Source organism: Pelmatolapia mariae, linkage group LG16_19 (genome assembly GCF_036321145.2).
Source record: "Pelmatolapia mariae isolate MD_Pm_ZW linkage group LG16_19, Pm_UMD_F_2, whole genome shotgun sequence".
Taxonomy (NCBI): Eukaryota; Metazoa; Chordata; class Actinopteri; order Cichliformes; family Cichlidae; genus Pelmatolapia; species Pelmatolapia mariae.
The window spans coordinates 21,723,223-21,748,564 of NC_086241.1; the positions used below are offsets into that span (position 1 = coordinate 21,723,223).

Below are 25,342 nucleotides of genomic sequence, written 5' to 3' on the forward strand. Positions count from 1 at the left end.
CAAAAAATACATTACTTCCCCAACATTATATCTCAATATCTTTGAAACATTGATTTGAAAAAAAGAAAATAAAAGAAAATAAATGTGCCACATTGTGACCACACCATTGGTGTGTTGCATCAGAAACCAGGACTCATAAGACCAAGTAATGTTTTTCCAGTCTTTGATTATCCAATTTCTGGTGATCCTGTGAGAACCGTAGCCTCAGTTTTCTGTTCTCAGCTGACAGGAGTGGCACCTGGTGCGGTCTTCTGCTGCTGTAGTGCAAATGCTTCAAAGCTCAATGTGTTGTGTGTTTCAATGTGTTTCAGAGATGCTCCTATGCATACCTTGGTTGTAATGAGTTTAAATCAATTTGATTTATATAGCACCAAATTACAACAACAGTTGCCTCAAGGCACTTTATATTTTAAGGTGAAAACCTTAGAGTAATAGAGAGAAAACCACAAGAATCAAACAACCCACTTTGAGCAAGCACTTGGTGACAGTGGGAAGGAAAAACTCCCTTTTAACAGGAAGAAGCCTCCAGCTGAATCAGGCTCAGGGAAGGGCAGACATCTGCAGAGACCGGTTGGGGATCAGGGTAGCGAGACAAGATTTGAAGACAGTTGATTTAACTTTGCAACACTCCATCCTGCTGGAAGCAGCCATCAGAAGACAGGCACACTGTGATCATAAGGGGATGGACATATTCAGCAACAATAATCAGTGACTCAGCCTCACTGTCCTGCTCTTAGCTGACAGAGCTAGCACCTGGTGTGGTCTTCTGCTCCTGTAGCCCATCTGCTTCAGGGTGCAATATATTATGTGCTCTTCTGCATTCACAGGTTGCAATGAGTGGTTATTTAAGTTATTGGTTACTTTCCTATCAGCTTTAAACAGTCTCATAGATTCACACATATTATAGCTCATAGAAAATCAGCACACATATAGTTGTCTATGCAAGCATATTCGACAAAGTAAACATGCATCACTTTTATATGTTAGTAGTAAAGTTTGGCAAAAAGGGAGCCAAATCAAGCACATTGTGCACATTGTTTCACACGCCTCTTATGGCCATAAAGGGACATTCATGTTGCATCTGATTTACGCTCCTGTGTCTTGTTTTGGTTTTACTCTTGCTATAAGATCAGGTAAACATGATTATTAGTTTTGCAGCAGGCAGTTCTACATGCAAAGCTTTACCTCACATGGAAAAAAAAATCTTTGGCTGAAAGCATGTTGTGAGGAAAATTGAATTTGTCATGTCCTGCTGTAGGCTTCAACCCCTCCACAGAAAATGTACTGTATGTCTGATCATCTCTCTTTCTGACATTTTGGCACTGTGTGTTTGTCTAGCCCATCCATTATTCTGCTTAATGCATTCTGGCCTGTGAAGTAACTCTGGCTCTTGGATGGACTTTGCCTTGTCACAATAAAATATGAGCTGTCTCTCTAGCTCAGATGGCTTTCGGGGGATGCCGGAAGAAGAATGAGATATGGACACAAAAAGGCTGATACATTAGAGTTCTGACTTCATTGATTTAAAGAAGCACAGGTGACACCATGATCATTCAAACCAGCTATTTCCCTGTAACAGCAGCATATACTTTATAAAGAGGGACAGGGGGAGCATTTTAACTGATTAAATGTGGAGTTTGGTTTGGGCTGCACACACTTCAGAGAACACAGTGTTCCTGGTTTTGTTTATGGCAGCTGTCAAAGACCGAACACGGGAGCAGTCACAGATAACTCTGCGACTCTGTCACAGGCTTCAGTTTTGCTTGTTTATGAGCCCACATGAAGAAACTCATTTGATCTGCCAAATGCTGAAGACATCAAAAACTTTGTGCACATGAGAAGACTGTGCTTGTTTGTGAGTTCATGTGTGCTGGTCTTTTGTTTAGATTTGACACGAGACAGACTTGACTTTATAGACTGATTGTGAGCCTTTGGCTTTAGCTCGTTCAATGGGACTTGCTCTCTGTATGGATTCTTTGATTTCAGATAGTATAGTAGTACAGGTGGCATGTGTTTGTGTGAGCATGCTCATTTTTATTTACATGGTATGCACATTTCATTTTTGTGCACTGTTATACTTATAATGAACTCTGTACTTCCTTACTAAAAGGTAAGAACTCTTAACTCTTTAAAGCCAAGAGTATCATGTTTAATGAAAGAGTTTTTAAGAAGTTTTTGAGACTTCTACATCATCAGTATGACCCCCCCCCAAAAAAAACCCCAAACAAACAAACAAGCAAAATAAATAAATTCTTTGTAAAATGCATATTTAAGCAATAACTTACAAAAAAAAGTCAAATGTAGCAAATACAAATAACTAATATGCTTCCAGGCTACTTTTCCAGTAGCCTTGAAACTTGTACATAGAAAGAATAGTTTAGCTGACCTGAGAAGGTTTGAACACTGGAGTTCCTTTAAAGTGATGGATAGGCTGTGAGACACAAATCCAAAGCAATGCATAAATACATAAAATGAATAAGTCATCATCAAAAGGAAAACTGCATTTCAAGCTGCTAGAAAAGTGTATGGATAAACCATTGAAATATCTCCTCAGTAGCCAAAAAAGTGAATGAATTGCTAAGATGCTAATAATAACTCATCAGCTGAGTGTAATTAGTGAGAGTAAATGCTCCTATTTATAAATAAATATCTAATAAATAAGCAAACAAATAAATAAACAGTTTTTTCCAAGTTTATTTGTAATAATTTCCATTTTTCAAATAATGTAAGCAAAATTCTGTGTAAAGTGAGTCTAAATGAACCCAGTGGTTTTAGCAATGAGCTATTTAAGTCCATCTGAGAAGTCTGTGGGAGTACCTCTCTGAGTATCTGGCTGGTTTATTCTAATATTACATAAACTATTCCTGGTTCCTTCTGCATGCACACAAAGGCAAAGAGAATGAAAGTACAGCATCTGCCTGTGGAACAGAGTGGAAACTATACAGATGAACTGGGAATGGAGGGATATGAAATGCCTGGAGCTAGTCTCCACAGCCACACAGTGGCACCCTTGGTTACAGGCCCATGGTGATAGGACCTCAAAGGTACAGCGGCATCCCTCAACGGCTGCCTGTTTAGAACACAGCTTGCCTCAAGAGTCACCCTTCCTGACAACACATGTGTGTGCGCACATGGCAGGCATGCATGTACACATGTTCACCCACACACACTCCTTTCTGCAAAATAAGGGAGATGGAGAAGGTGTGAGGAGAACAGAAGTGGGGTGAGCTACACTGTTTGTGCATTTTTGTACAGTGCTCATATTTCACAATTTGAACTAACTAAAATACAATATCTAATTGATTTAACAGTCCAGCCTCCCCTTTCCCTCCTTTGTAGTTAATAAATGATTTACTGCTGCTTTATAACAATAAAAACTTCACTGGAGTAAAGACTCTGAAAAATCCCTCTGACTGTTAAAATTGTGGCAGGAATCACAGAATATATAGAAAATGATCATGACACATTGCTTATGGTAATGATGATATAATGATACAGTCATTAAAAGATAGTTGATACATTTAACCCTGTCATGCATCACAATATATGTACAGCTATAAAAGAACCCCAAAACACCCCAAATAGGCAAAAAAGAAGGAATTATGTATTTATTCACTGTAATGTATCAGTGAATAAATTCACAACTCCTTACTTACTCTAACTTGTCAGAGTAAGTAAAGAGTTACTCTGTGTCCCACAGTTTCAACTGTTTTTTTTGGTCCTCACTGTTAACATCCCTCCACTTCATAAACTTGACAAATGCCACCGTGAGGAGTCATAAAGTCTGCGCTCTGATCAGTCAAACTGGCGAGGGAGTCCATTTAGAGTGCCTACATGTATTATTAAAAATAATGGATACCCATGTATCAGTAATGCATTGCAGATGGAAGCGATAGGCTATATTGCCATATCAATATTTTGGCCCACGCTTACTTAGAAATGTTGACAGTTATTAATAAAGTTTTGATGTAAATATCTTTTTTTCCAGATGTTGCGCAATTTAAAAAAAATCTATTTTTTAAAATTTATTTTAAAAAAGTCTAATTAAGAAGCACTTGTACCCATGCTGCCTCAAATTTATACACTGAAGGCGAAGCAGCCGTTGTATTCATATTTTTGGGGTTATTATTAATTGGCTGCTTGCTTACCTTGTTCACGCCGTGTTAGTGTAGCATGCAGCATATAAACCACCAAGAGTTGTCTCATAACATAAGCCAGAAGGCATTCATGCGACGCTGAAAAGATTAGAACAGATCAGTGAACAGAGGGCGCCGCCTCGTGGCCAAAGTGGAAACTTATGCACTCCTCTGCTACAGTGCAGGGTGCAGTAGAAATATGAGAGCTCCCCTAAACGTTTTCCCTGTTGCCTTTGCAGGACAAAAGAAGTGAGAGAGCTAAATAATATTCTCTTGTTCAATAGCACCTTATTTACACATTATTTAATCAAATTTCTATGTTCTTCCTGGTCAGTTTGATGCCATATTTGTCTCATTAAATTCAACCCCCCTCACGGCCAGTTTAATGGCTAACCTAATATTAACATGGTTGCATGATAATGTTTCGGTCTGAGTTCTTTGTAGTTTCAATGTTTTTTAGGATCAGGTGGTTTTCCTTCATCTAATGAGTCTAATTATATGTTTTGAATGTGTGAACGGTTTAGGCAAGTCTTTAAAATGAGACACATAAGTCAGCGTTTATTTAGATTCTCAGTAAAAACGGGATCATCTGGTGGATTACATTTGTTGACAAATCACTCAGTGTGTGCGTTTCTCTAAAGGCTCAGAATGAATAGCTGCCTGAGGGCATCTACTGAATCTATCACCTGTTGAGGCAGATGACAAACTCTTTTCGGTAGCTCTTCCATTAAACTCTTCTCAAAGCTTCAAAAGTGCAGGAAAAATAACCACCAACTTCTCTTTGGGAGATATTTTAGGACTATTTGAGTAGCTGGTGAGGAGGCAGAGCCTTAATAACACCTGTAACCCAAACCACGTTCTGTAAATACAAAGAGTATGGGCTGCTGCCCTCAGGGTAAAATTCACAGTGTGCTGTTTACACTGAACCAAACTGTAAACAGAACAGGGCTATTTTTTTTCTTTACCGGTAACACTATTTAAAAGTAGAAGATTGATGCGTGTGTGTACGCGTGCGCGTATTTGGAAAGGGCTGGGTGAAGGTTGGGCTGTTGTGCAACATCTTGACCTCATACGTCTGTGTAATAGTGTGTTTTGGTGTTTTTCCTGGTATTGGTGCTCTACATTAAGGATAATGAGCTTTATGATCCTGTATTCATAAGACACGTTTCACTTAAAGATTGCAATAAAGACTAATCTGAAATTGTTATTTTAAAGTCATCTGTGTTTCGTTTTGTTTTATCCTGGTGCCTTAAAAGGTGGAGCTAGCATTTTACAGTGAATATAAAAGTTATGTAAAAAATTTTTTTTTATGTAGAACAACTTTTTATTTATTTATTTATTTGGTTGTTTTTTTTTTAATGTTACCTCCAATATATATTATCCTGACCCCATAATTGAGGGCTACATCATAATAGTCCATGCAGCAGTTTGGCAGCATGTCTTTATGGATACATAGCTCGGTATTATGAAGGTGCTTCGGTCAAAATATATTTTATGTTACCTTTCTTCAGAGCTTGTCTTTTTAAGGACATCAATAAGCCGATTTGTCTGCTCAGCTGCTTCCCCTTTTTTCCAACTGAGGCCTGTCCAAAAAAAACCCCTCCAAAAAACACACAGCTTACAGCAGATAACAACGGATAGCCTGTGGCGTGGTTATAATAAAAACGGATGAAAGGGCAGGATATGCAAAGCCACGCAGTAAAAGCCTATTCATGACACGATAAAAGTGCCCCAACAACTGGTTGGACAGGCTTGTCCCTCTCCTGTGATGTCATCCAATAGACGAGCGGCTGGCGGCTGCGATGCGCATGTATGCAGTCCACTGACTCGACGCATCACAGCGAACCGCACTTGACAGCTTTCCAGGTTAGAGGGGGGGAAACAGACTTGCTGAATTTCCACAAGCCAGCCGTCATCCGCATCCACCCGAGGTACAGTTTTTTCCCCCCTTTCTTCCCACAGCACACCCTACACACACACACTCTCTCTCATATCATGCATCATATGGTTGGATTAATGCTGTTCCTATTCTAACGCACAGATGACAGCGTAACCAGGGCGCTGAGCTGCTGAGATACCAAAACACAGCCGCTTTGTTGAATCGGATCTGCTGTGACTGGACATGAATTCGGCGGAACAGACGGTTACATGGTTGATTACGCTCGGGGTGCTGGAATCGCCAAAGAAGACCATCTCAGATCCTGAAGCATTTCTGCAGACCTCCCTGAAGGATGGGGTGGTCTTGTGTAGACTCCTGGAGCGGCTCAGCCCGGGGTCCACGGAGAAGGTAGGGAAATAGCCGACACTCACTCCCCGCTCTCCTCCGCATCCCCAACCGCCCGCCCGCGTCGGCGTGTCTCCGCGTTGCCCAGCACAGGGAAACCGACGCGGTTTGTTGTCTGGCCTCTCTTTCTGCCCACTGATCCATGAGGAAATTTCTTTTGTAGGTCACGGCAGCCCGCGTTATTGTCTGCGATGGAAGTATTATGGTTGCGCGTATGTCAGCGTGTAAAAAGAGGAGAAAAAAGGAGGGAGAAAATACAGGTCGATGTTTGTACCACCCAATAATAATCTGCTCTTAATAAGGTAACACTACAGCAAAAGGAAGACTGGTCATTCTCTGGGAGCTGTAAGATGCTTTAGAGGCTTTCAAATGAAGGCCTCGACATATGCTTTTAATGCAGCTCTAACCACTCAGCAGATCTTTGCTATCGTTGAAAGAACCTGTTTTATTTTCTCTTTAATCCCGGCGGATGCGGCTTGTATGTCAGTGTATTTTGATAGTGCACACCGATTGATCCGCCGGGGATGAGGGGCTTTCTGTACACAGACCATTGCTATAAGAGTGGGCCGCCATTGACTGCAAAGGCGCATAGACAGCGATAGACCCTCTCCCTTTTTAAAGAAACAGCGCAGTGTTTGTGTCTGTCAGCTAACCAGCAGCGTCTGCTGGTTTCAGCAACAACCTGAAGGAGGCCATTTGTTTTCCTCAAAAGAGGATGTGCTGCCGGAGGCTATACCTGCACCCTCACAACAACAAATTTGCCTGCCAATGCCCAAACGGGTTTTTCCATTTTCCTCCCTTAAAATGACAAATATCACTCTGGGGTGGAGGTTATGTTTGATCATCAAGCATGCAGGAGAACATCTGAGGGTGGTTAAAAGACAGCCTCCCCCTTTTTCTTTTCTTTTTTTTTTTTTATAGGCTACCTATCCTTATATGGTGATGGGTGAAATCCTGTGTGGGCAAATGTGCCGGTCTCAATAACGTTAAATCTACTTCTGTCACAATAATAATGTTCTTTATTTTCATTTAAGTTTGTGTGTGTGTGTGTGTGTGTGTGTGTGTGTGTGTGTGTGTGTGTGTGTGTGTGTGTGTGTGTGTGTGTGTGTGTGGACGGGTATTAACATCTTCATGGGGACCAAAAATTGGTAGTTTACTATACTTGTGGGGACAAACAGCCCTTGTGGGGACCAAAATCCCGGTCCCCACGAGTTTGAAGGCATTTTTGAGCCTCAAAATGTGGTTTTAGTGTCAGGGTTACAATTAGGTTATGGTTAGGTTTAGGGTAAGGGTCAGGGTTAGGCATTCATTTTTGATGGTTAGGGTTAGGGTAAGGGGCTAGGGAAAGCATTGTGTCAATGAGATGTCCCCACAAGGATATAAATACACACATGTGTGTGTGTGTGTGTGTGTGTGTGTGTGTGTGTGTGTGTGTGTGTGTGTGTGTGTGTGTGTGTGTGTAAATGCTTGCAGTGATAAAGTAAGCCAGCATATGAATAATGTGCGAGCACCACATAGAGTAATGAGCTTTATTCATATTAATAGAAGGAAAACAAAAAACAAAACCGGATATAAAATATGTATTTTCTCTCTCTCGGGCTAATTCTTAAATGCTTTCAGATCTGATGAGCCGAAACTGTAAATGAATAGAAATATTATTATTGTTATTGTTATTATTATTATTATTATTATTATTATTATTATTATTATTATGTTTTTTTTTCAACCAAAACATGCACCAACCCAATAATGACATATTAGCCAAGTGTGATGAAGGAATTTTTAATACAGTGTGTCTGCTAAATTATTATGATTAATATACACTATCCAAGGAACAATTTTTATTTGAAAAACAACTAAAACTATGAAATGAAGATACTGTATCTATCTACCTATCTGTCTATCTGTCTTGACATGTTTACATTTTTTTAATAAGTAGGGTGTCTCTCTGTGACCACAAATTCAGGCTGACCAATCACTGTCATTCTGGGCTGCACTGTACAGTATGCCATGCCAAAATCGGAAGATGTGTGGCACAGCTGGACCATATGTCAGTCGTGATAGTTGCTAGTGATGCCACCTAAAAAGCCGAAGATGTGAACAGGAGACAGCCCTTTCCATGCTCTGCTGCTGTGTTGCAGCCCGTGCTAACATTTTACGAGGCCCAAGAGAAAAACAAGATACATTTTGCTCATTAACAGTTCAAGTCACACTAGCTGCACAGAACAAAGGCAAGGGGGGCACCATAGTGGATTTAAACTTAATTTAAATTCATGCAATGACTCCCCATTGATATACCTGTTTCCTTATTTTATGCTTGTGAGCAGGTGTATCTGCATTGCTCTGCCATCACAAGTGAAATTTCCATTTGGTGCTAATAAATCTTGAAGCGTGGCCAAGAGAGAAAAGTTACTACACTCACAGGCCGTTTATAGGAACCCCTTGCTAGAGTCATATTGGCCTCCCTTTCACCTTCAGAACCGGCTTAATTCTTCTTGGTACAGATTCATCAAGGTGCTGGAAACATTCCCCAGAGATTTTTGTCCATATTGACATGAAATCATGACATATTTGCAACAGATCTGTGCATATGTTGTGACCCTACCATCTGAACGTCACAACAAACGTCGAGCCTCATCAGACCAAACGTTCTATATTTAGTGAGCCCATGTGAACTGGCACCTGAAGTGGTTTTCTGCTCCTGTAGCCCATTTACCTAAAGGTACACTGTCTGGTGCATTCAGAGATGCTGTTCTGCATACCTTGGTTGTAACAAGCAGTTATTTGTGTTACTGTTGTCTTCCTATCAGTTTGAAGCAGTCTGGGCATTCTCCTCTGACCTCTGGCACCAGCATGATATTTTCTCCCGGAGAACTGCCACTCACTGGATATTTTCTCTGTTTTTCTGTCCTTTCTCTGTAAACGTTAGAGATGGTTGTGTGGGAAAATCCCAGTAGATCAACAGTTTATGAAATACTCCGAATAGACCAGCTCCTCTGGCATCAGCCAGTGTTTCCCATTTAAAGTTGCTTTGATCATCTTTCTTTCCCATTCTCATATACAGATTAAACTTCAGCAGGTCCTCCTGACTATGTTTACACCCTTAAGGCACTAAATTGCTGCCGTGTGATTGGCTAATTAAATATTTGCATAACAACCAGTGGACTTAATAAAGTGGCCAGATGTGACTAGATACATGCTAGATGCAGCTGCAGCCTATTACAGTATGTTTCACAGAGGGATTTCCCTCCTTAGTCTACTGTGTTTTTACAGCATATATCAGGGCTTTATACTAGTACCAACAATCAAGCATTAACTGCCCCCACTCTGGGAAAACAGCTGATTTAAAAAAAAAAGTCACCTCAGAAAATTACAGTTTCCAACATAAACAAGCATCCTGTGAAGAAGCATATTACAAAACTAATGAGAAGTGTTTGATGTTGTGAGTTTTTTCCTGTGGAACCTTCACTCATATACCAGATCCTTGAACTGGTACTCACCTTGAATACTCTGTCATTTTACATTTTACATTTTTACATCATGAAATATAGATAAACTTAGCAGAAAGGTAAAATATAAAGTTTGGTCAATGATTAATTTGTTGTAACAATGCTCCTTAGCAATAAGTCTTATACCTCTGGAAGGCCTGTTCATTTCCCCTTAAATGGTGCCAAATTTATAAGAAAAATGCATTTGTGAGTTGAGCAGCAGAGTTGAGTATGTAGCGTATTTTGCTACTGACTCTTGTTTTGAGCTTCTGGCATTGCAGGTGCTGACAATCAGGTGCCTGATTGTCAGTACCTGTGAGCATGGACCCTGCTACAGCGGTCAGTTGCCGTCTCCTCCAAGCATACCACATTTGTCTGATCTTGATAGGGCCTGTGCCAAAGGGCAACTTCAAGCTAATGTTTCACCAAACCAAGTTGCAGCATTATTTGGAGTGAATCTTACTACCATTTCCAAACTGACTTCCATATAACAGGGGATGTCAGAGACAGGCTACCAAATGGGTATCCCAAGAAGATGACAGCACATGAAGACCGTTTTCTCAACCTGTTAGCACCTAGGAACCACAGGCAGTCTTCTACAGATTTGAAGTCTAGGTTTGCAGGACAATATGGCCGACGACTCGCTATCTAGACAATTTCTGGTCTCATAGAGCTGCCAGGAGGCCTGCCTTTCACTGTCAGGCCCATTTGCGCTTTTGTCTGCAACATGTGCACTGGAACCTGGATGCAGAAGAACATTATGTTCAGCGATGTGTTCACTTTCTGCTTTCAGCATTTGGATTATTGGGTCAAAATGTGGAGAAGATATGGAGAACGCTATGCTGATTGATGCACCAATAGGGTAACAGCTTTTGGTGTATGCAGTGTGATTGTGAAGGCGGGCATCTGCCTCACTGGAAAAACAAGGTTTCCTTTGAAATTGCCTCCAGGTCACTGCAGAGAGCTTGAGATGAGATTCTGCAACCAGTAGCAATCCCACATCCCCACAGTCTGAGGCCAAACTCTGTCCTCCAAGATGACATCGCTCGCTCCCACAGAGTGATGTTTATCAGACACTACTTCAAGAATTTGGGAGTGGAGAGGATGGAATGGCCCGCCTGCAGTCCTGACCTATACTCTACTGAACACTTGTGGGATAAGCCTGGATGTGCTGCTCCTGCCAGAGTGACCAACACAACCACACTGGCTGACTTGTGACAAATGCTGGTTGAAGGATGGGATGCCATTCCACAGTTCTTCCACATGCTACTGGAGCTCCTGTTTGTAAAATGAATAAATTGTTAAACTGCCAACACGTGTTGTTTTCATTAGACTTCAATCAACAGAAAACAAGATTCAGTAGCAGAATATTGTTTGGCACTGACAGAGGGGATCTGGCGAGGGCAACAACACACTCAACTCTGCTGCTCAACCCGCAAATACATTTTCCCCACAATTATGGCAACATTTAAGCAAAATAAACAAGCTTTCAAACTTTCCAACTAAACACAAATTTCCTTAATTTTTGTGCTAAGTTCATTCATATTTCTCTGCAAGTCAAATAAAAAGAAACGGCAGTACAGGAATGCTACAGATATGTTTGACCAAGAACGACTGCGTGGTTCACCCCCCTAGAGGACTGCTCAAGCAGTCCTCTGCTTGATGTTTGTTTCAGTTTGATTTCATCTATAAAATGTACTAATCAGTAGGCTAAAATAGAATTTATTTTATTATTTTTATTTATTTTTTGTTAGTAGAATGAACGTTATCATCATGAAGATGATCATGTTTTGAATATTTTACTGATTCAACATAATTTTGCAGTCCTTTGGATAAAATCACATTTTTGCTTCCCGACACCGCCCACTATTTTTGTCTTATTTTATTCTTCTTCTTTACGTATTTAAATGGGACAGGAATAAAAACCAGTGCACCCACAGGCCAAAGCAACATCAGAAGTTGGTGGGGTGGGGAAGACGGGGAAGGGGGGCATCCCTATTTGTCAACGTCATTTCCCTCGACCCAACGCTGCACTCTCTTCCACTTCCCCGCTGAGAGGGGGGGTTTGTGCTCAGCCTCCCGGAGTGTCAGGCCCGGTCAGTGCTCACACACGGGAGACAGTAGAATGCGCGTCGTAGAAGAAGAAGGCGAAGAAGATAGATTTTTAAGGCAATGAAAGTCGCACGCAACCGCAGAGAGAGAGGCGAGCGTGAACTGGAAGTTTAACTCCTGACCAGCGTTTCCCTTTTTTCAGGTTTATCAAGAACCGAAGAACGACGGCGAGTGCCTGAGCAACATAAAAGAGTTTCTGAAGGGCTGCACAGCTTTCCGCGTCGAGGTGAGTACCCTCTCTGATTTATTTTAGGTGTGTGTAGGGGGGATTGCAATCACTTAACCACGTAGAGAAGCTGCTTGAAACGTAGAGTTTGCATGTTCAGGAGGAGACAATGGACAATGCGTCCATGGAGTGGAGGGACGGAGCCCCTGACAGAGAGAGGGAGGAGGAGTGAATTAGCAAGCGAGAACAATCACCCATCGCTCGGCTGAGAGCTTTGTTTTTTTTTATCGTAAGGTGGGTGCATGTGCAGTATTTTAGCCACCTCGGTGGGCTCTGATTGATACTGTGGAAATATCCACGTTCCTCACGCGCAGTCTCAGGCGCCTTATGTTTACGCTGTCTGATTAATCCAGAAAGCTTTGTCCTCGGGCTCATGCGTGGCTTTACCCTCACCACCATTTCACACTGGCCACCCTATAAACATGTCTCTGAAAACAAGTCACTGAGGCTGGGGATGGTTATGTAAGCCAGTCTTGTCCCAACATAGTTATTAACGCGTTATAATAATAACAATAATAAGGTGTAAAGTCTTAACATGTCCCCGGATTAAGCAGCTCACTCCTGGGCCCGTGTAGAAATATCTGGATAATTTTGTAGCCTTGACTACTGAAATTTCCAACCCCACTCTTCTGCAAATTAAGGACAGAGTGCTGTTTATGGCTGTGTATCAGCTGGGGCATAGAGGGGTCATTGAACCGTCCCACTCTGACAATGCAAGTCAGTGTTCCTCAGCATTGCTTCTCCCTGGTGAGTCTTCCAGCTACAGAACAAGAGGAGGAGCTGGGGAAAAAGCACTGTCAATTTGAGTGTGTGAAACATGCCATTTTAGTAGTAACGGACAAATGAAATGCAAGTAAAGCAAGCTGAGTGCATGCATGGCTTTATTGGTAAAGACCTGTGTTTGCTTTGGCTGACTGCAGGGACAGGTCCTGGCAGCAGTGCTGAGCAAGGATCTGTGTTTCTTTCTGGTATAGTCCTCATCCTATCTACTCTTTTGTGTCAGGCTGTTACTTTACCAGAGGATGCACCACTCACAAATACCACTTTTTTTTTTTTTAAAGGATGTTCAGTCCTTGTGTGCACATGTGTGATCAGCTGTATGTGAATTTTTTTGAGTGAACTGTAGAGAGCAGGATTACAGTAATTTGGGACATGGGAGTCCTACTGCTCACCAGCTGTAGGGCAAAGATGGATGTTATCCAGAGCCCAGAGCACTGCTGGCTCGGACCCCAGGTAACTGGTCCGACGGCAGATTAGAGCAGAGGGCGCTTGCATGTTAAAGACGGGGGAAAAAAAGGCACTGTGCTTTTGCAGTTCTGGCCGACCTCTTTTAAATAGAGTTAAGCTGGACACTTGGCTGAGCGGGGACTTCCCAGATTTGCTGCGGTCCCATTTGTGGTTGAAATATCTCATAAGGAACGATGTCGTTTAGATTTGATTTTTAATAATTCTGCTTAGATGCTTGTGACCACGTCTGATATTTGGATGCCTGCTGTTACTTATCCATCAACATTAATGCCTTTGACCACAGGAAGAGGAATCATCAGAGTTCCCACAACCCCTGTGGTCCCTCAGAAAGAGCAAACTTATCCCATCTAGCTACCCTGATAAAACTTAAAGTTCCATATTCCTACAGAAGTGGTGATATCCCAAATACAATCTGGAAAAGGCAAAGCATTTAGGATTTAGCGTTTTATGTATCTGTGCCATCAAACTGCAATCTTGGTACCAGCTTTTTGAGTGCTTGCCACAGAGATGAGCTCAAGATGCAGATAACAGTCAGCTTTCCTGGAGTGCAGCATGGTTTATTTAAGGTTTCCAGAATATCAGTGTGCTTCGGCTTCAGCTTTGTTCTGTTTAATGTTACTTGGTTGAAAGCTGAAGAGAAAAATGTTTTTTATTTTAATTTGTCTTGTTCTTGTGCCACATTAAAGAAAATCAATAGGTTTTTGTCTTTTTAAAAAACAGTCATAAGCAAGAAAATGTAAAGCAAACGTTGAAAATCTGACTTGTTTACCTGGTCTTTATTTTCAGTGGATTTCTGTGTTGTGTCAGCTGTCTGAGGGTCTAAGCAGAACCTTGGCAATACGGCCCTTTAATGATGCTATAAAGGAGGAAATACAGTTGGTACAGCTCTCATTACCCCTCTGGCCCCACTGGAATAGTAACACTATGCCAACCCAGAGACTAATAACAAATCCACCTGTCTACACCAAGTGGCAACCTCCTGGGCTGAAAAATGAAACCGGTGAAGTGGCAAAAATTCCTCAAATGACCACCGAAGGCTGTTGAAAAAAGAAAGTTATAGACTCCCATGTTGAGACACCCATTTATAGCAGAAATAAACATGTTTAAGACCAGCTACAAAAAACGTTTTATGTCCCTATAACTGATGTCTTAAAAGCTTGCATTAATAGGGGTGTTAACAGCTGCTACCTGTCTGCTAGGATTTGCCAAAACTAATTCATATCAGTGACCTGAACTTAATTGTATTTGTGTTGTTGGTGGCCTTAGGAGTAAATGCTACTATTTTATAATAGTTACTTAGCACCAGGTATCTCTCAAACAGTCTGTGGTTGCTAGTGTTGGCCACAGACTGAATATAAATGATGGACACAGCGTTTGGGTGTGAAACGTGAAGACAAAGCGCGAGGGCTTTAAACCTGGATCCTCTGTAGTGGCCGACAGGGTGTGGTGACTCTGGTTAGTTCTACAGTTAAACAACCCTTAGATCCATTGATCTGTGATCTCTGCAAACACTTTCCTGATGACATTATGGGTTCGATTGCTAATCTTACTTCTTAAGACAAACATGATGATGATTTCGTAAACTACTGTTCCCATTAGAGTCAGAATTGATCATGCAGTCTTACTCAGACAACTCCCTCCTCGTTTGTGATGTCTGGTTTCAAAACACCAATTGGGTAACACTCTCCAGTCAAGGCATCAAAATGGGTGAAGTTACAGTGGCTTTGCTCATCTTTTATATACAGTCTGTAGGCTACGCTGATCTGATAAGTTGATTTCGGTTTTATTGTTAAAAATTATCTAACAGTTTTAAGGCACTAAAAGTGAGTGAGATCTTTAAAAAAGGCATTTATCATGCTATTTAAAGCCTTCAGTGTGCTCTGACCACCATGAATCTGCAGGCTAAAGTAGCCAATAAGATTTTAAAAACTCTCTTGTTGGTCTGTAAGCTTGACTTCTTTGTCAGGGGCCTTTTGTCCTCAGTGCAGTCTTCATGAAGTCAAACACATGATCAGCTGGATTGAGATCAGCTGACTGACTGACTTGGCCAGTGAAGAGTTGTTTGTTGCTGTTTTGCCATACAGAAAACTGCTTAGCTGCCTTGCCTGTAAGTTTACAGCGTCTCTAACGCTGTCCACCTAATATGAACGCCTTTAAAAGTAAACACTTGTTTCAGAGTTTTGTTTCGGTGTTGATTTGTTTTCGGTATAATCTACTGTTTCGACTCATCCTTCAGTCTCATATTACGTGTAGTATATATGGACCAGGTTGTTGTAGCATCCTGTGCAGATAACTGCTCATTTCCTCAGCTGTGACAGTGTGGGAGCAAGTGTATCACTGCTGTAGCGTGCTGAGTCACAGAAGGGTGTTGGACCATTGTTTCAGCCTGCGGGGATCATTACCTGGCTATGATGCTGAGGCTCAGCAGACAAGTCGGAGCTCGTCACGTTAGTCATGTTAATGATCGCCGTGCAAAAATCTTTAATATACATAACTCGTCATGTTTCACCGTGAAGCAAAAGCTGTTGTTTAAACTGAAGAAGAAATCTTAAGGGTCTAAAACTGAATCTTAAGATATTAGAGAAGTGGGGATGAGGGTGCTTTGCGATGGCAGCGAGTCTTGTAGCTTTTAATCACAAGCACACAAACACCTACATACTCTATGTTCCACACCACTCACTCAAACAGTCATCCACATTTTCCCTGAGGACATGTCTACAATCAGAGCGGAAGATGAAAGAGACTCGTATCTCACAGTCGCTCATCCTCGGTGCTACCGAAGCGAGAGTAACTAATCACTTGGAGGCATTGCACAGGAAGAGATAGCCTAAGTCATCAACAGAGATACAGTCACTGCCATTCATACTAGAGAGGCCAGTGTCAGGGTGGTGGTGGGACAGACAGTGCTTTTTTTTGTTTTTTTTTTGTTTTCACCAAATTCCATGAAAAGAGCCAAATAAGGGATACTTATCACATCAGTCTTCTGATTCTTCTGCTCATATTCCCTCTGTTTCATTTACATCTGTAGTTCCTTGAAATTACCAGATTGAATAAAGGATGTATAACAAAAGAGGTCAAAGACGTATTCAGTTCATGTCATTTTCCAAAACAGTTAGATGCTCTAGTTTTTTAGTAAACGTCACTCACACAGAAGACTTCACACTAGCCTGAGGAATTCTGATTGAAAACTTTGTAAACAACATTATGTGCCCTGCGTATGTGTATTAAATGCAAGGTTTGCAGTTTCTGTCACTTGAGGCGTTTTCACAAATGTACTGCAGCCCACACATTAAGGAGTTGATGTACAAAAACGCACTGATCAAAATAAAAGTATGTGACACTGCAGCGGTTAGCATCATATCCTCACAGAGACGGTTATGGGTTCAAATCCCCCAGCCGACTGAAGCCTTGGTCGGTGGAGTTTGCATTTTCTCTCAGCCTACCTGAGTTCTCTCTGGGTACTCAGGCTTCCTCCCGCAGGTCACAGACAAGCAAATTAGGTTAACTGGTGATTCTAAATTGGCCATAGATGTGAATGTGAATGGCTGTCTGTCTCTATGTGTTCGCCCTGTGACGAACTAGCAGCCTCTTCTGGCTCTTAGCCACTGAGCTGGGAGAGCTTCCAGCCCACCCATGACCCTGAAGGGAAAAAACAGTTAAGAATATCGATGGCTGGAATGGATGAAAATGAAAAAAATAATTCTATATAAAGAAAATTATTATTATCTTTTTGCGATTTTTGCTAACAATAATGAAAATACACATATTAGCTATTTGGCGATGTTGGTGTCTGCATTTATAACAGCTGATAAGATAATAATTACACCTCTTACACTCCCCTTCTAGTTGTCTGTCTATGTATGATCCCCCGGCACTACAGCCTGTTTGTTCTCGTTTTTCTGTCCCACCCAGCTTCCCTTTTTCAATTCATTGACTTCTCATTACAGTTAGTAGATGGGGATCTGCTCAGGAGCCACCACCAGTCCCCAAATTGCGGCCTCAATTCATGCTTATGCCATCTGCCATTATCTACTAGGAATGCTGTCCAACCTAATTGAGGATGTGGTCCCAGCTAGTGAAATGACAATCTAAAAAAAAGTAAAGAGATGTGAGAAACACCCTTCAGCTGTGTAATGAGTGCTGTCGTTGCATAGTTTATCCACCAGAAGGCACTCTGCTAAAATGAGCCGAGTCAGGCAGAACTGTTTTAACAGTAGAACAAGTTTATTCTTTATACAGCATTGACATATCATCTTACTAAGGACTCATAACTAGTCATGTTAGGGATATATGCTTTATCTCTTTTAAGATAAAAACGTTTTAACTCGCCAAATAACGGCCTCTGTGTTACTCTGTATCCTGTATGGTTTGGCTTCTAATAATGAAAAATCATCAATATTGTGAGTCTTATCCTCTCTGTGTTTTTCAGTAGTGTTTGTAATGTACATTATTCAGCTGACTGATTGCTCGGTGTTGTCATCGCTGCGGCCGACTGTCAGGCTCATGTTCTTTTGTCTCTTGCCCGCAGCCATTCGAGGCCAGTGACCTGCTGCTGGGACTGAACTTCTCCAAAGTGCTCAGCAGTTTGGTTACTCTGAATAAAGTGACTGCAGGTCAGTTAAAAATGTGCAGTGTGTGTGTGAGAGTGTCATTATGAACGTGGGAGTAGTCATGAGGCTGATTTATATTTCCCCGCTCTTGCGCAGATATCGGTGTGGGCAGCGATTCGGTGTGCGCCCGACACTCTTCAGCCCACCGCATCAAGTCATTCGAGTCGCTGTCCTCTCAGGCTTCACTGGCCCGATCCTCCAAGCTGCTGCAGAACCAGTTTCGCAGCCTGGTAAGGTCAACACGTGCTTCTGACCTGTATTGACACAGATTAGGTGGATATGTGTCAAAGGCATATGTTATCTATCATTACAGCTCTAACGCTCTAGAGAACATAAATAAAACACTTAACATTTAACTTCTGATGTGTCACAAACAGTCTGTTCTTATTCTTTTTTTCTGCTCACTGGTTTCTGGTCCAAACACATGACTCCAGTATTACATGCTGCCATTGTGAAAAGTGCTTTTATAGTGCCTGAGCAGAGTTTGCTGCAGGCAAATGACTCAGGGGTTGGTGGAGATGGAGGCAGCAGCAAATTTGCATGTCATCCTCATACACGGAAAGAGGCGTGCAGTTACACCTAAGCCATTTTAAAGCATAAAGGGAACATAGTCCTGGAAGAAAAATCTAATTAGTCTAAAGATTGACTATTTGATGATGATGATAATGAATATGAATACAGAAGTTTTGGGGGGTTTGATCAACCTTTGAGTAACCTTTATAATGAACTTCATCACCCGAGGTATGCCAGATCACAGAAGCTTTTTCTTTAGACACTTGTTTAGCAAGTTACTAACTTTCTAACTTTTTATGTCATTGTCTCATAAATTTTTCAGAAGTAGGAAACTTGATGAATAGAAATTATCACCAGAACTCTAGAAGTTTCCCGTTTATACTGCAGGAACTGTCTCTTACTGAAATCTGTCGTTTTGCACCAGTTCAGGTCAGCCTGTCTGTCACAACATATTAATAGCAATAATCAGTTTATCACATTTCAGTTAAATCAAAGCAAAGACTTCAATAGTTATAGATGGTAAGATTTACTGTACAGTAGTGGTTACAAATGCTATTTCCATTTCCGTTGGCTTCTCCTCCTCCTTGCTGACGCTCCCGCCTCTTTCGCCAGGACATGTCAGAGAACAGCGGACAGCAGCTGCTGGTGAAGGCGCGTTTCAACTTCCAGCAGACCAACGAGGATGAGCTCACCTTTGCTAAGGGCGATTTCATCAACGTGACTCGTCAGGAGGAGGGCGGCTGGTGGGAAGGGACGCTTAATGGCAAGACTGGCTGGTTTCCTAGCAACTATGTGCGTGAGGTCAAGGGCTCCGGTAGGTACCTCGGCTAACCTGATGAGTGATTAACAGGGTCTGATTAAGAATTTATGGGAGACGCAGAACTTCCTGATGTGCTTTTAATAACTAACTGGTTAAATTTCTGAAACAAATTTCACATTTAGAGACACACTCATGCTATTTCCAAAATTGGACTCACTAGACCAAGATATTAATACCTTAGTGTAGTGATTCATCACGCTGTGTTTGTTACAACATAAAAAATTGGCAGTTGCATCCTTCAGTCCACGTATTTCTAAATAAATCCCCTGCCCCTGCATACCTTTGTGGAAAATAGTATACTAAAGAGAAATCTCTGTCACACTCACCATTTGCCTACCAGTGCACAGCTTCACAGCTGCCTTTGTCACCATCTTTCCACCCGATGCCGTGACAGTAATGTAGTGCCACATCTGCTGCAGTCTTTTGTTTTTCCCGCTTGTAAATGGTAAATGGACTGGTTCTTATATAGCGCTTTTCTACTCATCTGAGCACTCAAAGCGCTTTACACAACTTGTGCTTTCACCCATTCACACCCATTCGCACAAGCACATCTTTTTAAGTGCTTCATAGCTAACATTCACACACATTCATACTCCGATGGATGCATCGGAGAGCAATTTGGGGTTAGTATCTTGCCCAAGGATATTTGGCATGTAGACTAGGGGAAGCCAGGAATCGAACCACCAACCTTCCGATCAGTGGATGACCTGCTCTACCACCTGAGCTACAGCCACCCAGGCTTGTGTCGAGATGCCAGTGACACAGTGCTGCCACTGCGAAGATGTTTTCGAGTAACACAAGATGTGCTTTCTCTGCATGAAGGGTTCATTTTAACAAGCTAAAACTGTGGTTTGGAAACTTGAGGCCAAGAGAAGTGCACTGTCCTTCGTGTCTCGTATTTCGAATATTTTAACCTTGGTGGGAGTTTAAATGACTCTGCTTGCACTGTAACCCAAAACATGGCGGTTAATTGGCTTGGCTTGTTTTCTTTATTTACGTAAGGAATAAATAAATGTATGCCCAATGGTTTCTGTATAAACAATTTATATTTTTAGTGGTATCTGAAATCTTTTAGAAAGCATTTACTGAGATGTGGTATTAAGGCAGTGAGGAGGGATTGTAGTTTTATTACTGATAAAGGAACTCATTATGTTACTTTATAAGTGCTGTAAAAGATCTTAGTAAACACGCACTGCAACAGCCACTTAAAGTGTATTTCCTTCAGAGATTTCATCACTTTTCTTTTTATGTCTCTTCCTTATTATAATGGTAACAATGATGCCTAAGCATTTGTAATATTTCATTTATTTCAAACCAGCTGTCATAAAGTTGGATTTTATGAAATGCTTCATGGCCATGGAGCATACAGCCAATCACATGGCAAGTAGAAACGGTAAGGCAACCCACTGAAGTTCAAACTGAGTATCAGACTGGGGAAGAAAGGTGCTTCAAGTGACACTGAACGTGACATGGTTGTTAGTGCCAGATGGCCTGGTCAGAGTATTTCAAAAACTGCTGATCTACTGGGATTTTCCCACACAACCATCTCTTGGGTTTACAGAAAATGGTTTGTAAAAGAAAATGTCCAGTCAGCGACAGTTCTTTCGGAGAAAATGTCTTGTTGATGCCACACTTTAGAGGAGCATTTTTCAAGCTGATACCAAGGCAACAATAACTCAAATAACCACATGTTACAACCAAGGATAACCATAACATTTCACAACATATGAAACATTATAGCAAATGGGCTACAGCAGCAGAAGACCACATTGGGTGCCACTATTGTCAGCTACGAACAGGAAACTGAGGCTACAATTCACACATGCTGAAAACTGCAACATAAGATTAGAGAAATATTGCGTGGTCAGATGAGTCTCGATTTCTGCTGCTAAATTCAGATGATGAGGACAAAAAAAAAGCATGAAACCACAGATCCATCCTACCTTGTATTAATGTTTCAGGCTGCTGATGGTGTAGCGATGGGGGAAATTTTTCCTTGGCACGGTTGAGCATAATTTAAACACTACAGGCTAACTGACTATTGTTGTTGACAGTATGCGTCCATCCTTTTATGATTATGATGCGCACATCTCCTCATGGCTGCTTTTCAGCAGGATAACGTGCCATATGGCGAGGCTCAAATCAGCTTAAACTGGTTTCTTAAATATAACGGTGAGTTCACTGTACTCAAAGGCTACAGTTAGAATCTGCAGCAACTGTGATGATTCCAGCACTTTGAATCTGAGCCACGAAGAATTAAGGCACTTCTGAATGGATAACGGGGTCCAACCTAGTGCTGTGACAGTGTACCTAATAAAGTGTACAGTGATTTATAAACTGTGGGTAGGCAAACTGGCTTGTTGATGGGGTTTGTGTAATATTGAATTCAAAATGGCTTGAGGGTCAGTGTGTACTTGCATCAATCACATCATTTGTTTCCCTTCTGATCGCAGACAAACAAGTGTCCCCCAAGTCTGGCACCCTTAAGAGCCCACCTAAAGGCTTTGACACATCTGCAATCAGCAAGACGTACTATAATTTGGTAAGCAAGCAACTTAACAGGTTTTTTTTTTTTGCTTTCTCCTGTTAGTATTATTTTCCTCCATGCATCTCTGTGGTTACTATCTTTGGCTTTTCTTGTTTCACGTCTTTCTGTTTTTGTGTGGGTCTTTGCTTTTTTTTTCCATCTGTTAATGATCTTCACTGAAAGAAGCTGTCCTCTCAGTTATTTTGCCTTGCATGCATCTGTGATCACAGCTGCATGATGGGCAAAATTGTTTTATCACACTGCATCTTTATCACATAGTAGCTACTCTGTGTATGGTTATCTGTATCTGTGGGTCTTTTGGCTGATTATGTACAACCGACTGCATTAAATGAATATTTAAAAAAAATACAGATTTTATTAAAAAAACTGCCCCTTATTGGAGTTATAAATATTTTGCATTGTAATCCATTTTTAAATGTAATGCTGGAGGTCAGCACTGAACCCAAAGTTATGTTTTTATTCATTTATTTATTGTTGAAGATCAAATTATGTATGCATCTTCTGTTCTTGTGTTATTAATTACCTTGACAGAAATTGTGAAAATAATTGATACACTGTGTATTTACATTCACATTTTAATCTTGTATGTGGGTGTTCACTAGAAAGCAATCAAATAAATATTTAGATTTTCAGAATGAGTGTTATAGCCGTTCTGAATGACTATAACAAGTCTGTTATTATAGGTAATAATTTAATTTCTCTCCTCTTTATTTTTAGGTGTTACAGAACATTTTAGAAACAGAGACTGAATATTCCAAGGACCTTCAGAGTCTCCTGATGAACTACCTGCGATCTCTTCAGAATATTGAAAAGTATGACTCACTTAGACATAATGCGACATAACATGTAGTTCTTTTGAAATGTATAAAATTAACATGAATTGTTTGTTTTTGTTTTTTTGCATAATCTAAAGGACTAAGTGGGCAGAAGTCCTTGGCTTACTTGTACGTGTTACTGAATAATTTTTAACTAATCTCCTTACTTCATCATTTTTTCTTCCAGACTGAGCAGCTCAGATGTGGCTCTGATTCTGGGAAACCTGGAAGAGATCAGCACCTTCCAGCAGATGCTCGTCCAATCACTGGAGGAGTGCACCAAGTTAGTCCCTCCCAGCACACACAGCCCCACTGCAGCAGCATCTTCACTGTTTCTCAATACACAGAGGGACATCTAGTGTTGGGCTGCATGTACTACAGGGATATTGGGCTCGACTGTACTTAGACTATGGAAATTTATGGAATTACACTGCATATGTGCATATTGCCTCTTCTTAGTGTAGGAGAGTTAATATAGGTGTATTTTGACCTTCTGTGATCCTATTTTTTATTTTTGTTTTTTATCTGTTTAGGCTTCCAGAAAGCCAACAAAGGGTGGGCAGCTTCTTCCTCAAGCACATGCCACAGATGAAAGCTCTCTATGCTGGTTACTGCTCGAACCATCCCTCTGCAGTTAATGTACTCACCCAATACAGGTATGCTCATATCAGCTGTATTTAGTATCATTAAACAGTGTCGCCGGCCTTTCCCACACGTGGCACAGCAGGTCATACAAATGACCGTGTTAACAAAGGAAATGGGGCTCGTCATCTTGTTGACGTTAAATGTAGTCTTAGCTTCCTCTCGTTTAGGCTTGTCACTGTCATCATGACTGTCCAGTCGATATTCCATTGTTACACACACTGCTGTTGAGGTGGGGTTTTTTTAAATTTAATGTATTTGCAGTAGTAAATTACAGAGGGGACATCGTAAGAGGCTTAAGGTGGGGCACACTGAACCATTAAGTTTGTGAGATGGCTTAATTTCACCTGATGCATGCCAGCTAGTTATTAAAACAAGTGACCAGAAGATAGCCATTAGCAATGTAAGCAGATCCAAGAACAACAAGAATGACCACACAGGTAGCAGTTTAATGCTCCATCAGTGTTTGGACAGATTGTGCTTTAACAGAAGAGGAAGTGCAGTATTCTCTTTCACTCATGTGTCTGACGCATTAGCACAAACTCTATCTGGAGGTGATAGGCTGAATGTAAATTTTGCTCAGCAGTCTTAGTAACATGAAATTTAAAGGAGCTGCGAGGACCTCTAGAGGACAGAAAATTGAGAGAGATTATCTCGAGTGAGCTGTAGAAGCTCACCTGAGATGCATCTGAAATATGAAGTTTGTCAGCCTTGTAGATACTTATTGAATTATCCGTCATTCTAAACGTGTCTATAGGTTTTCTAACGTTACTGCCTGGATGGATTGTAACAAATGCTGTCCATATGAAGGTGCTGAAAAGGCAGTGTGTTATTTATCATTTTTACCCCTCAGTCTGAGAGGCTGATGGATGTAATGTCGTTACATGAACACAATAACTCGAATGAGGTGATATAGGATATCAAATTGATATCATAGGTGCATCTTTTAAAAAAACCTTGAACAAATTTGAAACTCAGTGACCTCGACCTCAAAGTGTAGGCAAGAGGTCAGGTTTTCTAAAAACAAATCTTGTGAATGTGATAACTCACTAAGGATTTTCAAATTATGCCATATGAGACAAAGGGGTAGCAATTTAAAAAACAAAATACGGACTTTATAAAGTGGGCAGCACTGTTGCCTCACTGCAAGAAGGTTCTGAGTTTGACTCCACCATCTGGTCGGGGCTTTCAGGGTATAGCTTGCATGTTCTCCCCGTGTCCGTGTCTGGGAGGGGTTCTCTCTGGGTGGGTTCTCGTAGTCATTCAGGTAGTGGGGTTAGGTTAATTGATGAATCTTATTTTGCCCGTGAGTGCTAGTGGTTGTCTGTATATGGTCTCTCTGTGTTAGCCCTGTGTCAGCTTGGCAGCCTGTCCAGGGTGTACAGGTAGCTATGAGAGGTGGGGTTATTTAAAACTGGGTTTTTAAATTTTTTTTCTAAAAATTTGTTTTTAGCCTTTTGAAAGTGGAGGACTGTGTATAAAAATAGCTAAAATCAATTAACATATTGACACATTGTTTTATGTTTGATGAAGTCCTCTGTGGTAGTGAACAGAGGCAATATTACCAAAAAAAGTATCTTTGTTCAACAAATTATGGCTCTAAGTGAACATCTCACTTTGGGCTTTAAGTCACAGTGAGAGGAATAGTCAAGATTTTCTGACATTCTTACAGAGCATTGATGAATTCATTTCAATTCAATTTTATTTATACAGCGCCAAATCACAACAACAGTCGCCTCAAGGCGCTTTATATTGTAAGGTAGACCCTACAATAATACATACAGAGAAAAACCCAACAATCATATGACTCCCTATGAGCAAGCACTTTGGCCACAGTGGGAAGGAAAAACGCCCTTTTAACAGGAAGAAACCTCCGGCAGAACCAGGCTCAGGGAGGGGC

The 25,342-nt window shown here is 41.2% G+C and overlaps 1 protein-coding gene across 3 annotated transcripts in view; it reads left to right on the plus strand.

Annotated features, from left to right (window-relative positions):
* The first annotated feature begins 5,833 nt into the window (after positions 1-5,833).
* arhgef7a (Rho guanine nucleotide exchange factor (GEF) 7a) overlaps positions 5,834-25,342 on the plus strand; it is a 33,955-nt gene continuing 14,446 nt past the window's right edge. The window contains exons 1-10 of one of the 3 annotated variants that reach the window (XM_063498237.1): positions 5,834-6,067; positions 6,178-6,423; positions 12,163-12,246; positions 18,023-18,107; positions 18,201-18,334; positions 19,230-19,431; positions 21,891-21,979; positions 22,703-22,797; positions 22,988-23,083; positions 23,334-23,456. In XM_063498237.1, the coding sequence (XP_063354307.1) occupies positions 6,259-6,423; positions 12,163-12,246; positions 18,023-18,107; positions 18,201-18,334; positions 19,230-19,431; positions 21,891-21,979; positions 22,703-22,797; positions 22,988-23,083; positions 23,334-23,456 (1,073 nt within the window). In that variant the 5' untranslated portion in view covers positions 5,834-6,067; positions 6,178-6,258. The remainder of the gene's footprint in view (positions 6,068-6,177; positions 6,424-12,162; positions 12,247-18,022; positions 18,108-18,200; positions 18,335-19,229; positions 19,432-21,890; positions 21,980-22,702; positions 22,798-22,987; positions 23,084-23,333; positions 23,457-25,342) is intronic. The other 2 variants (XM_063498236.1, XM_063498235.1) reach the window with 2 other exon arrangements.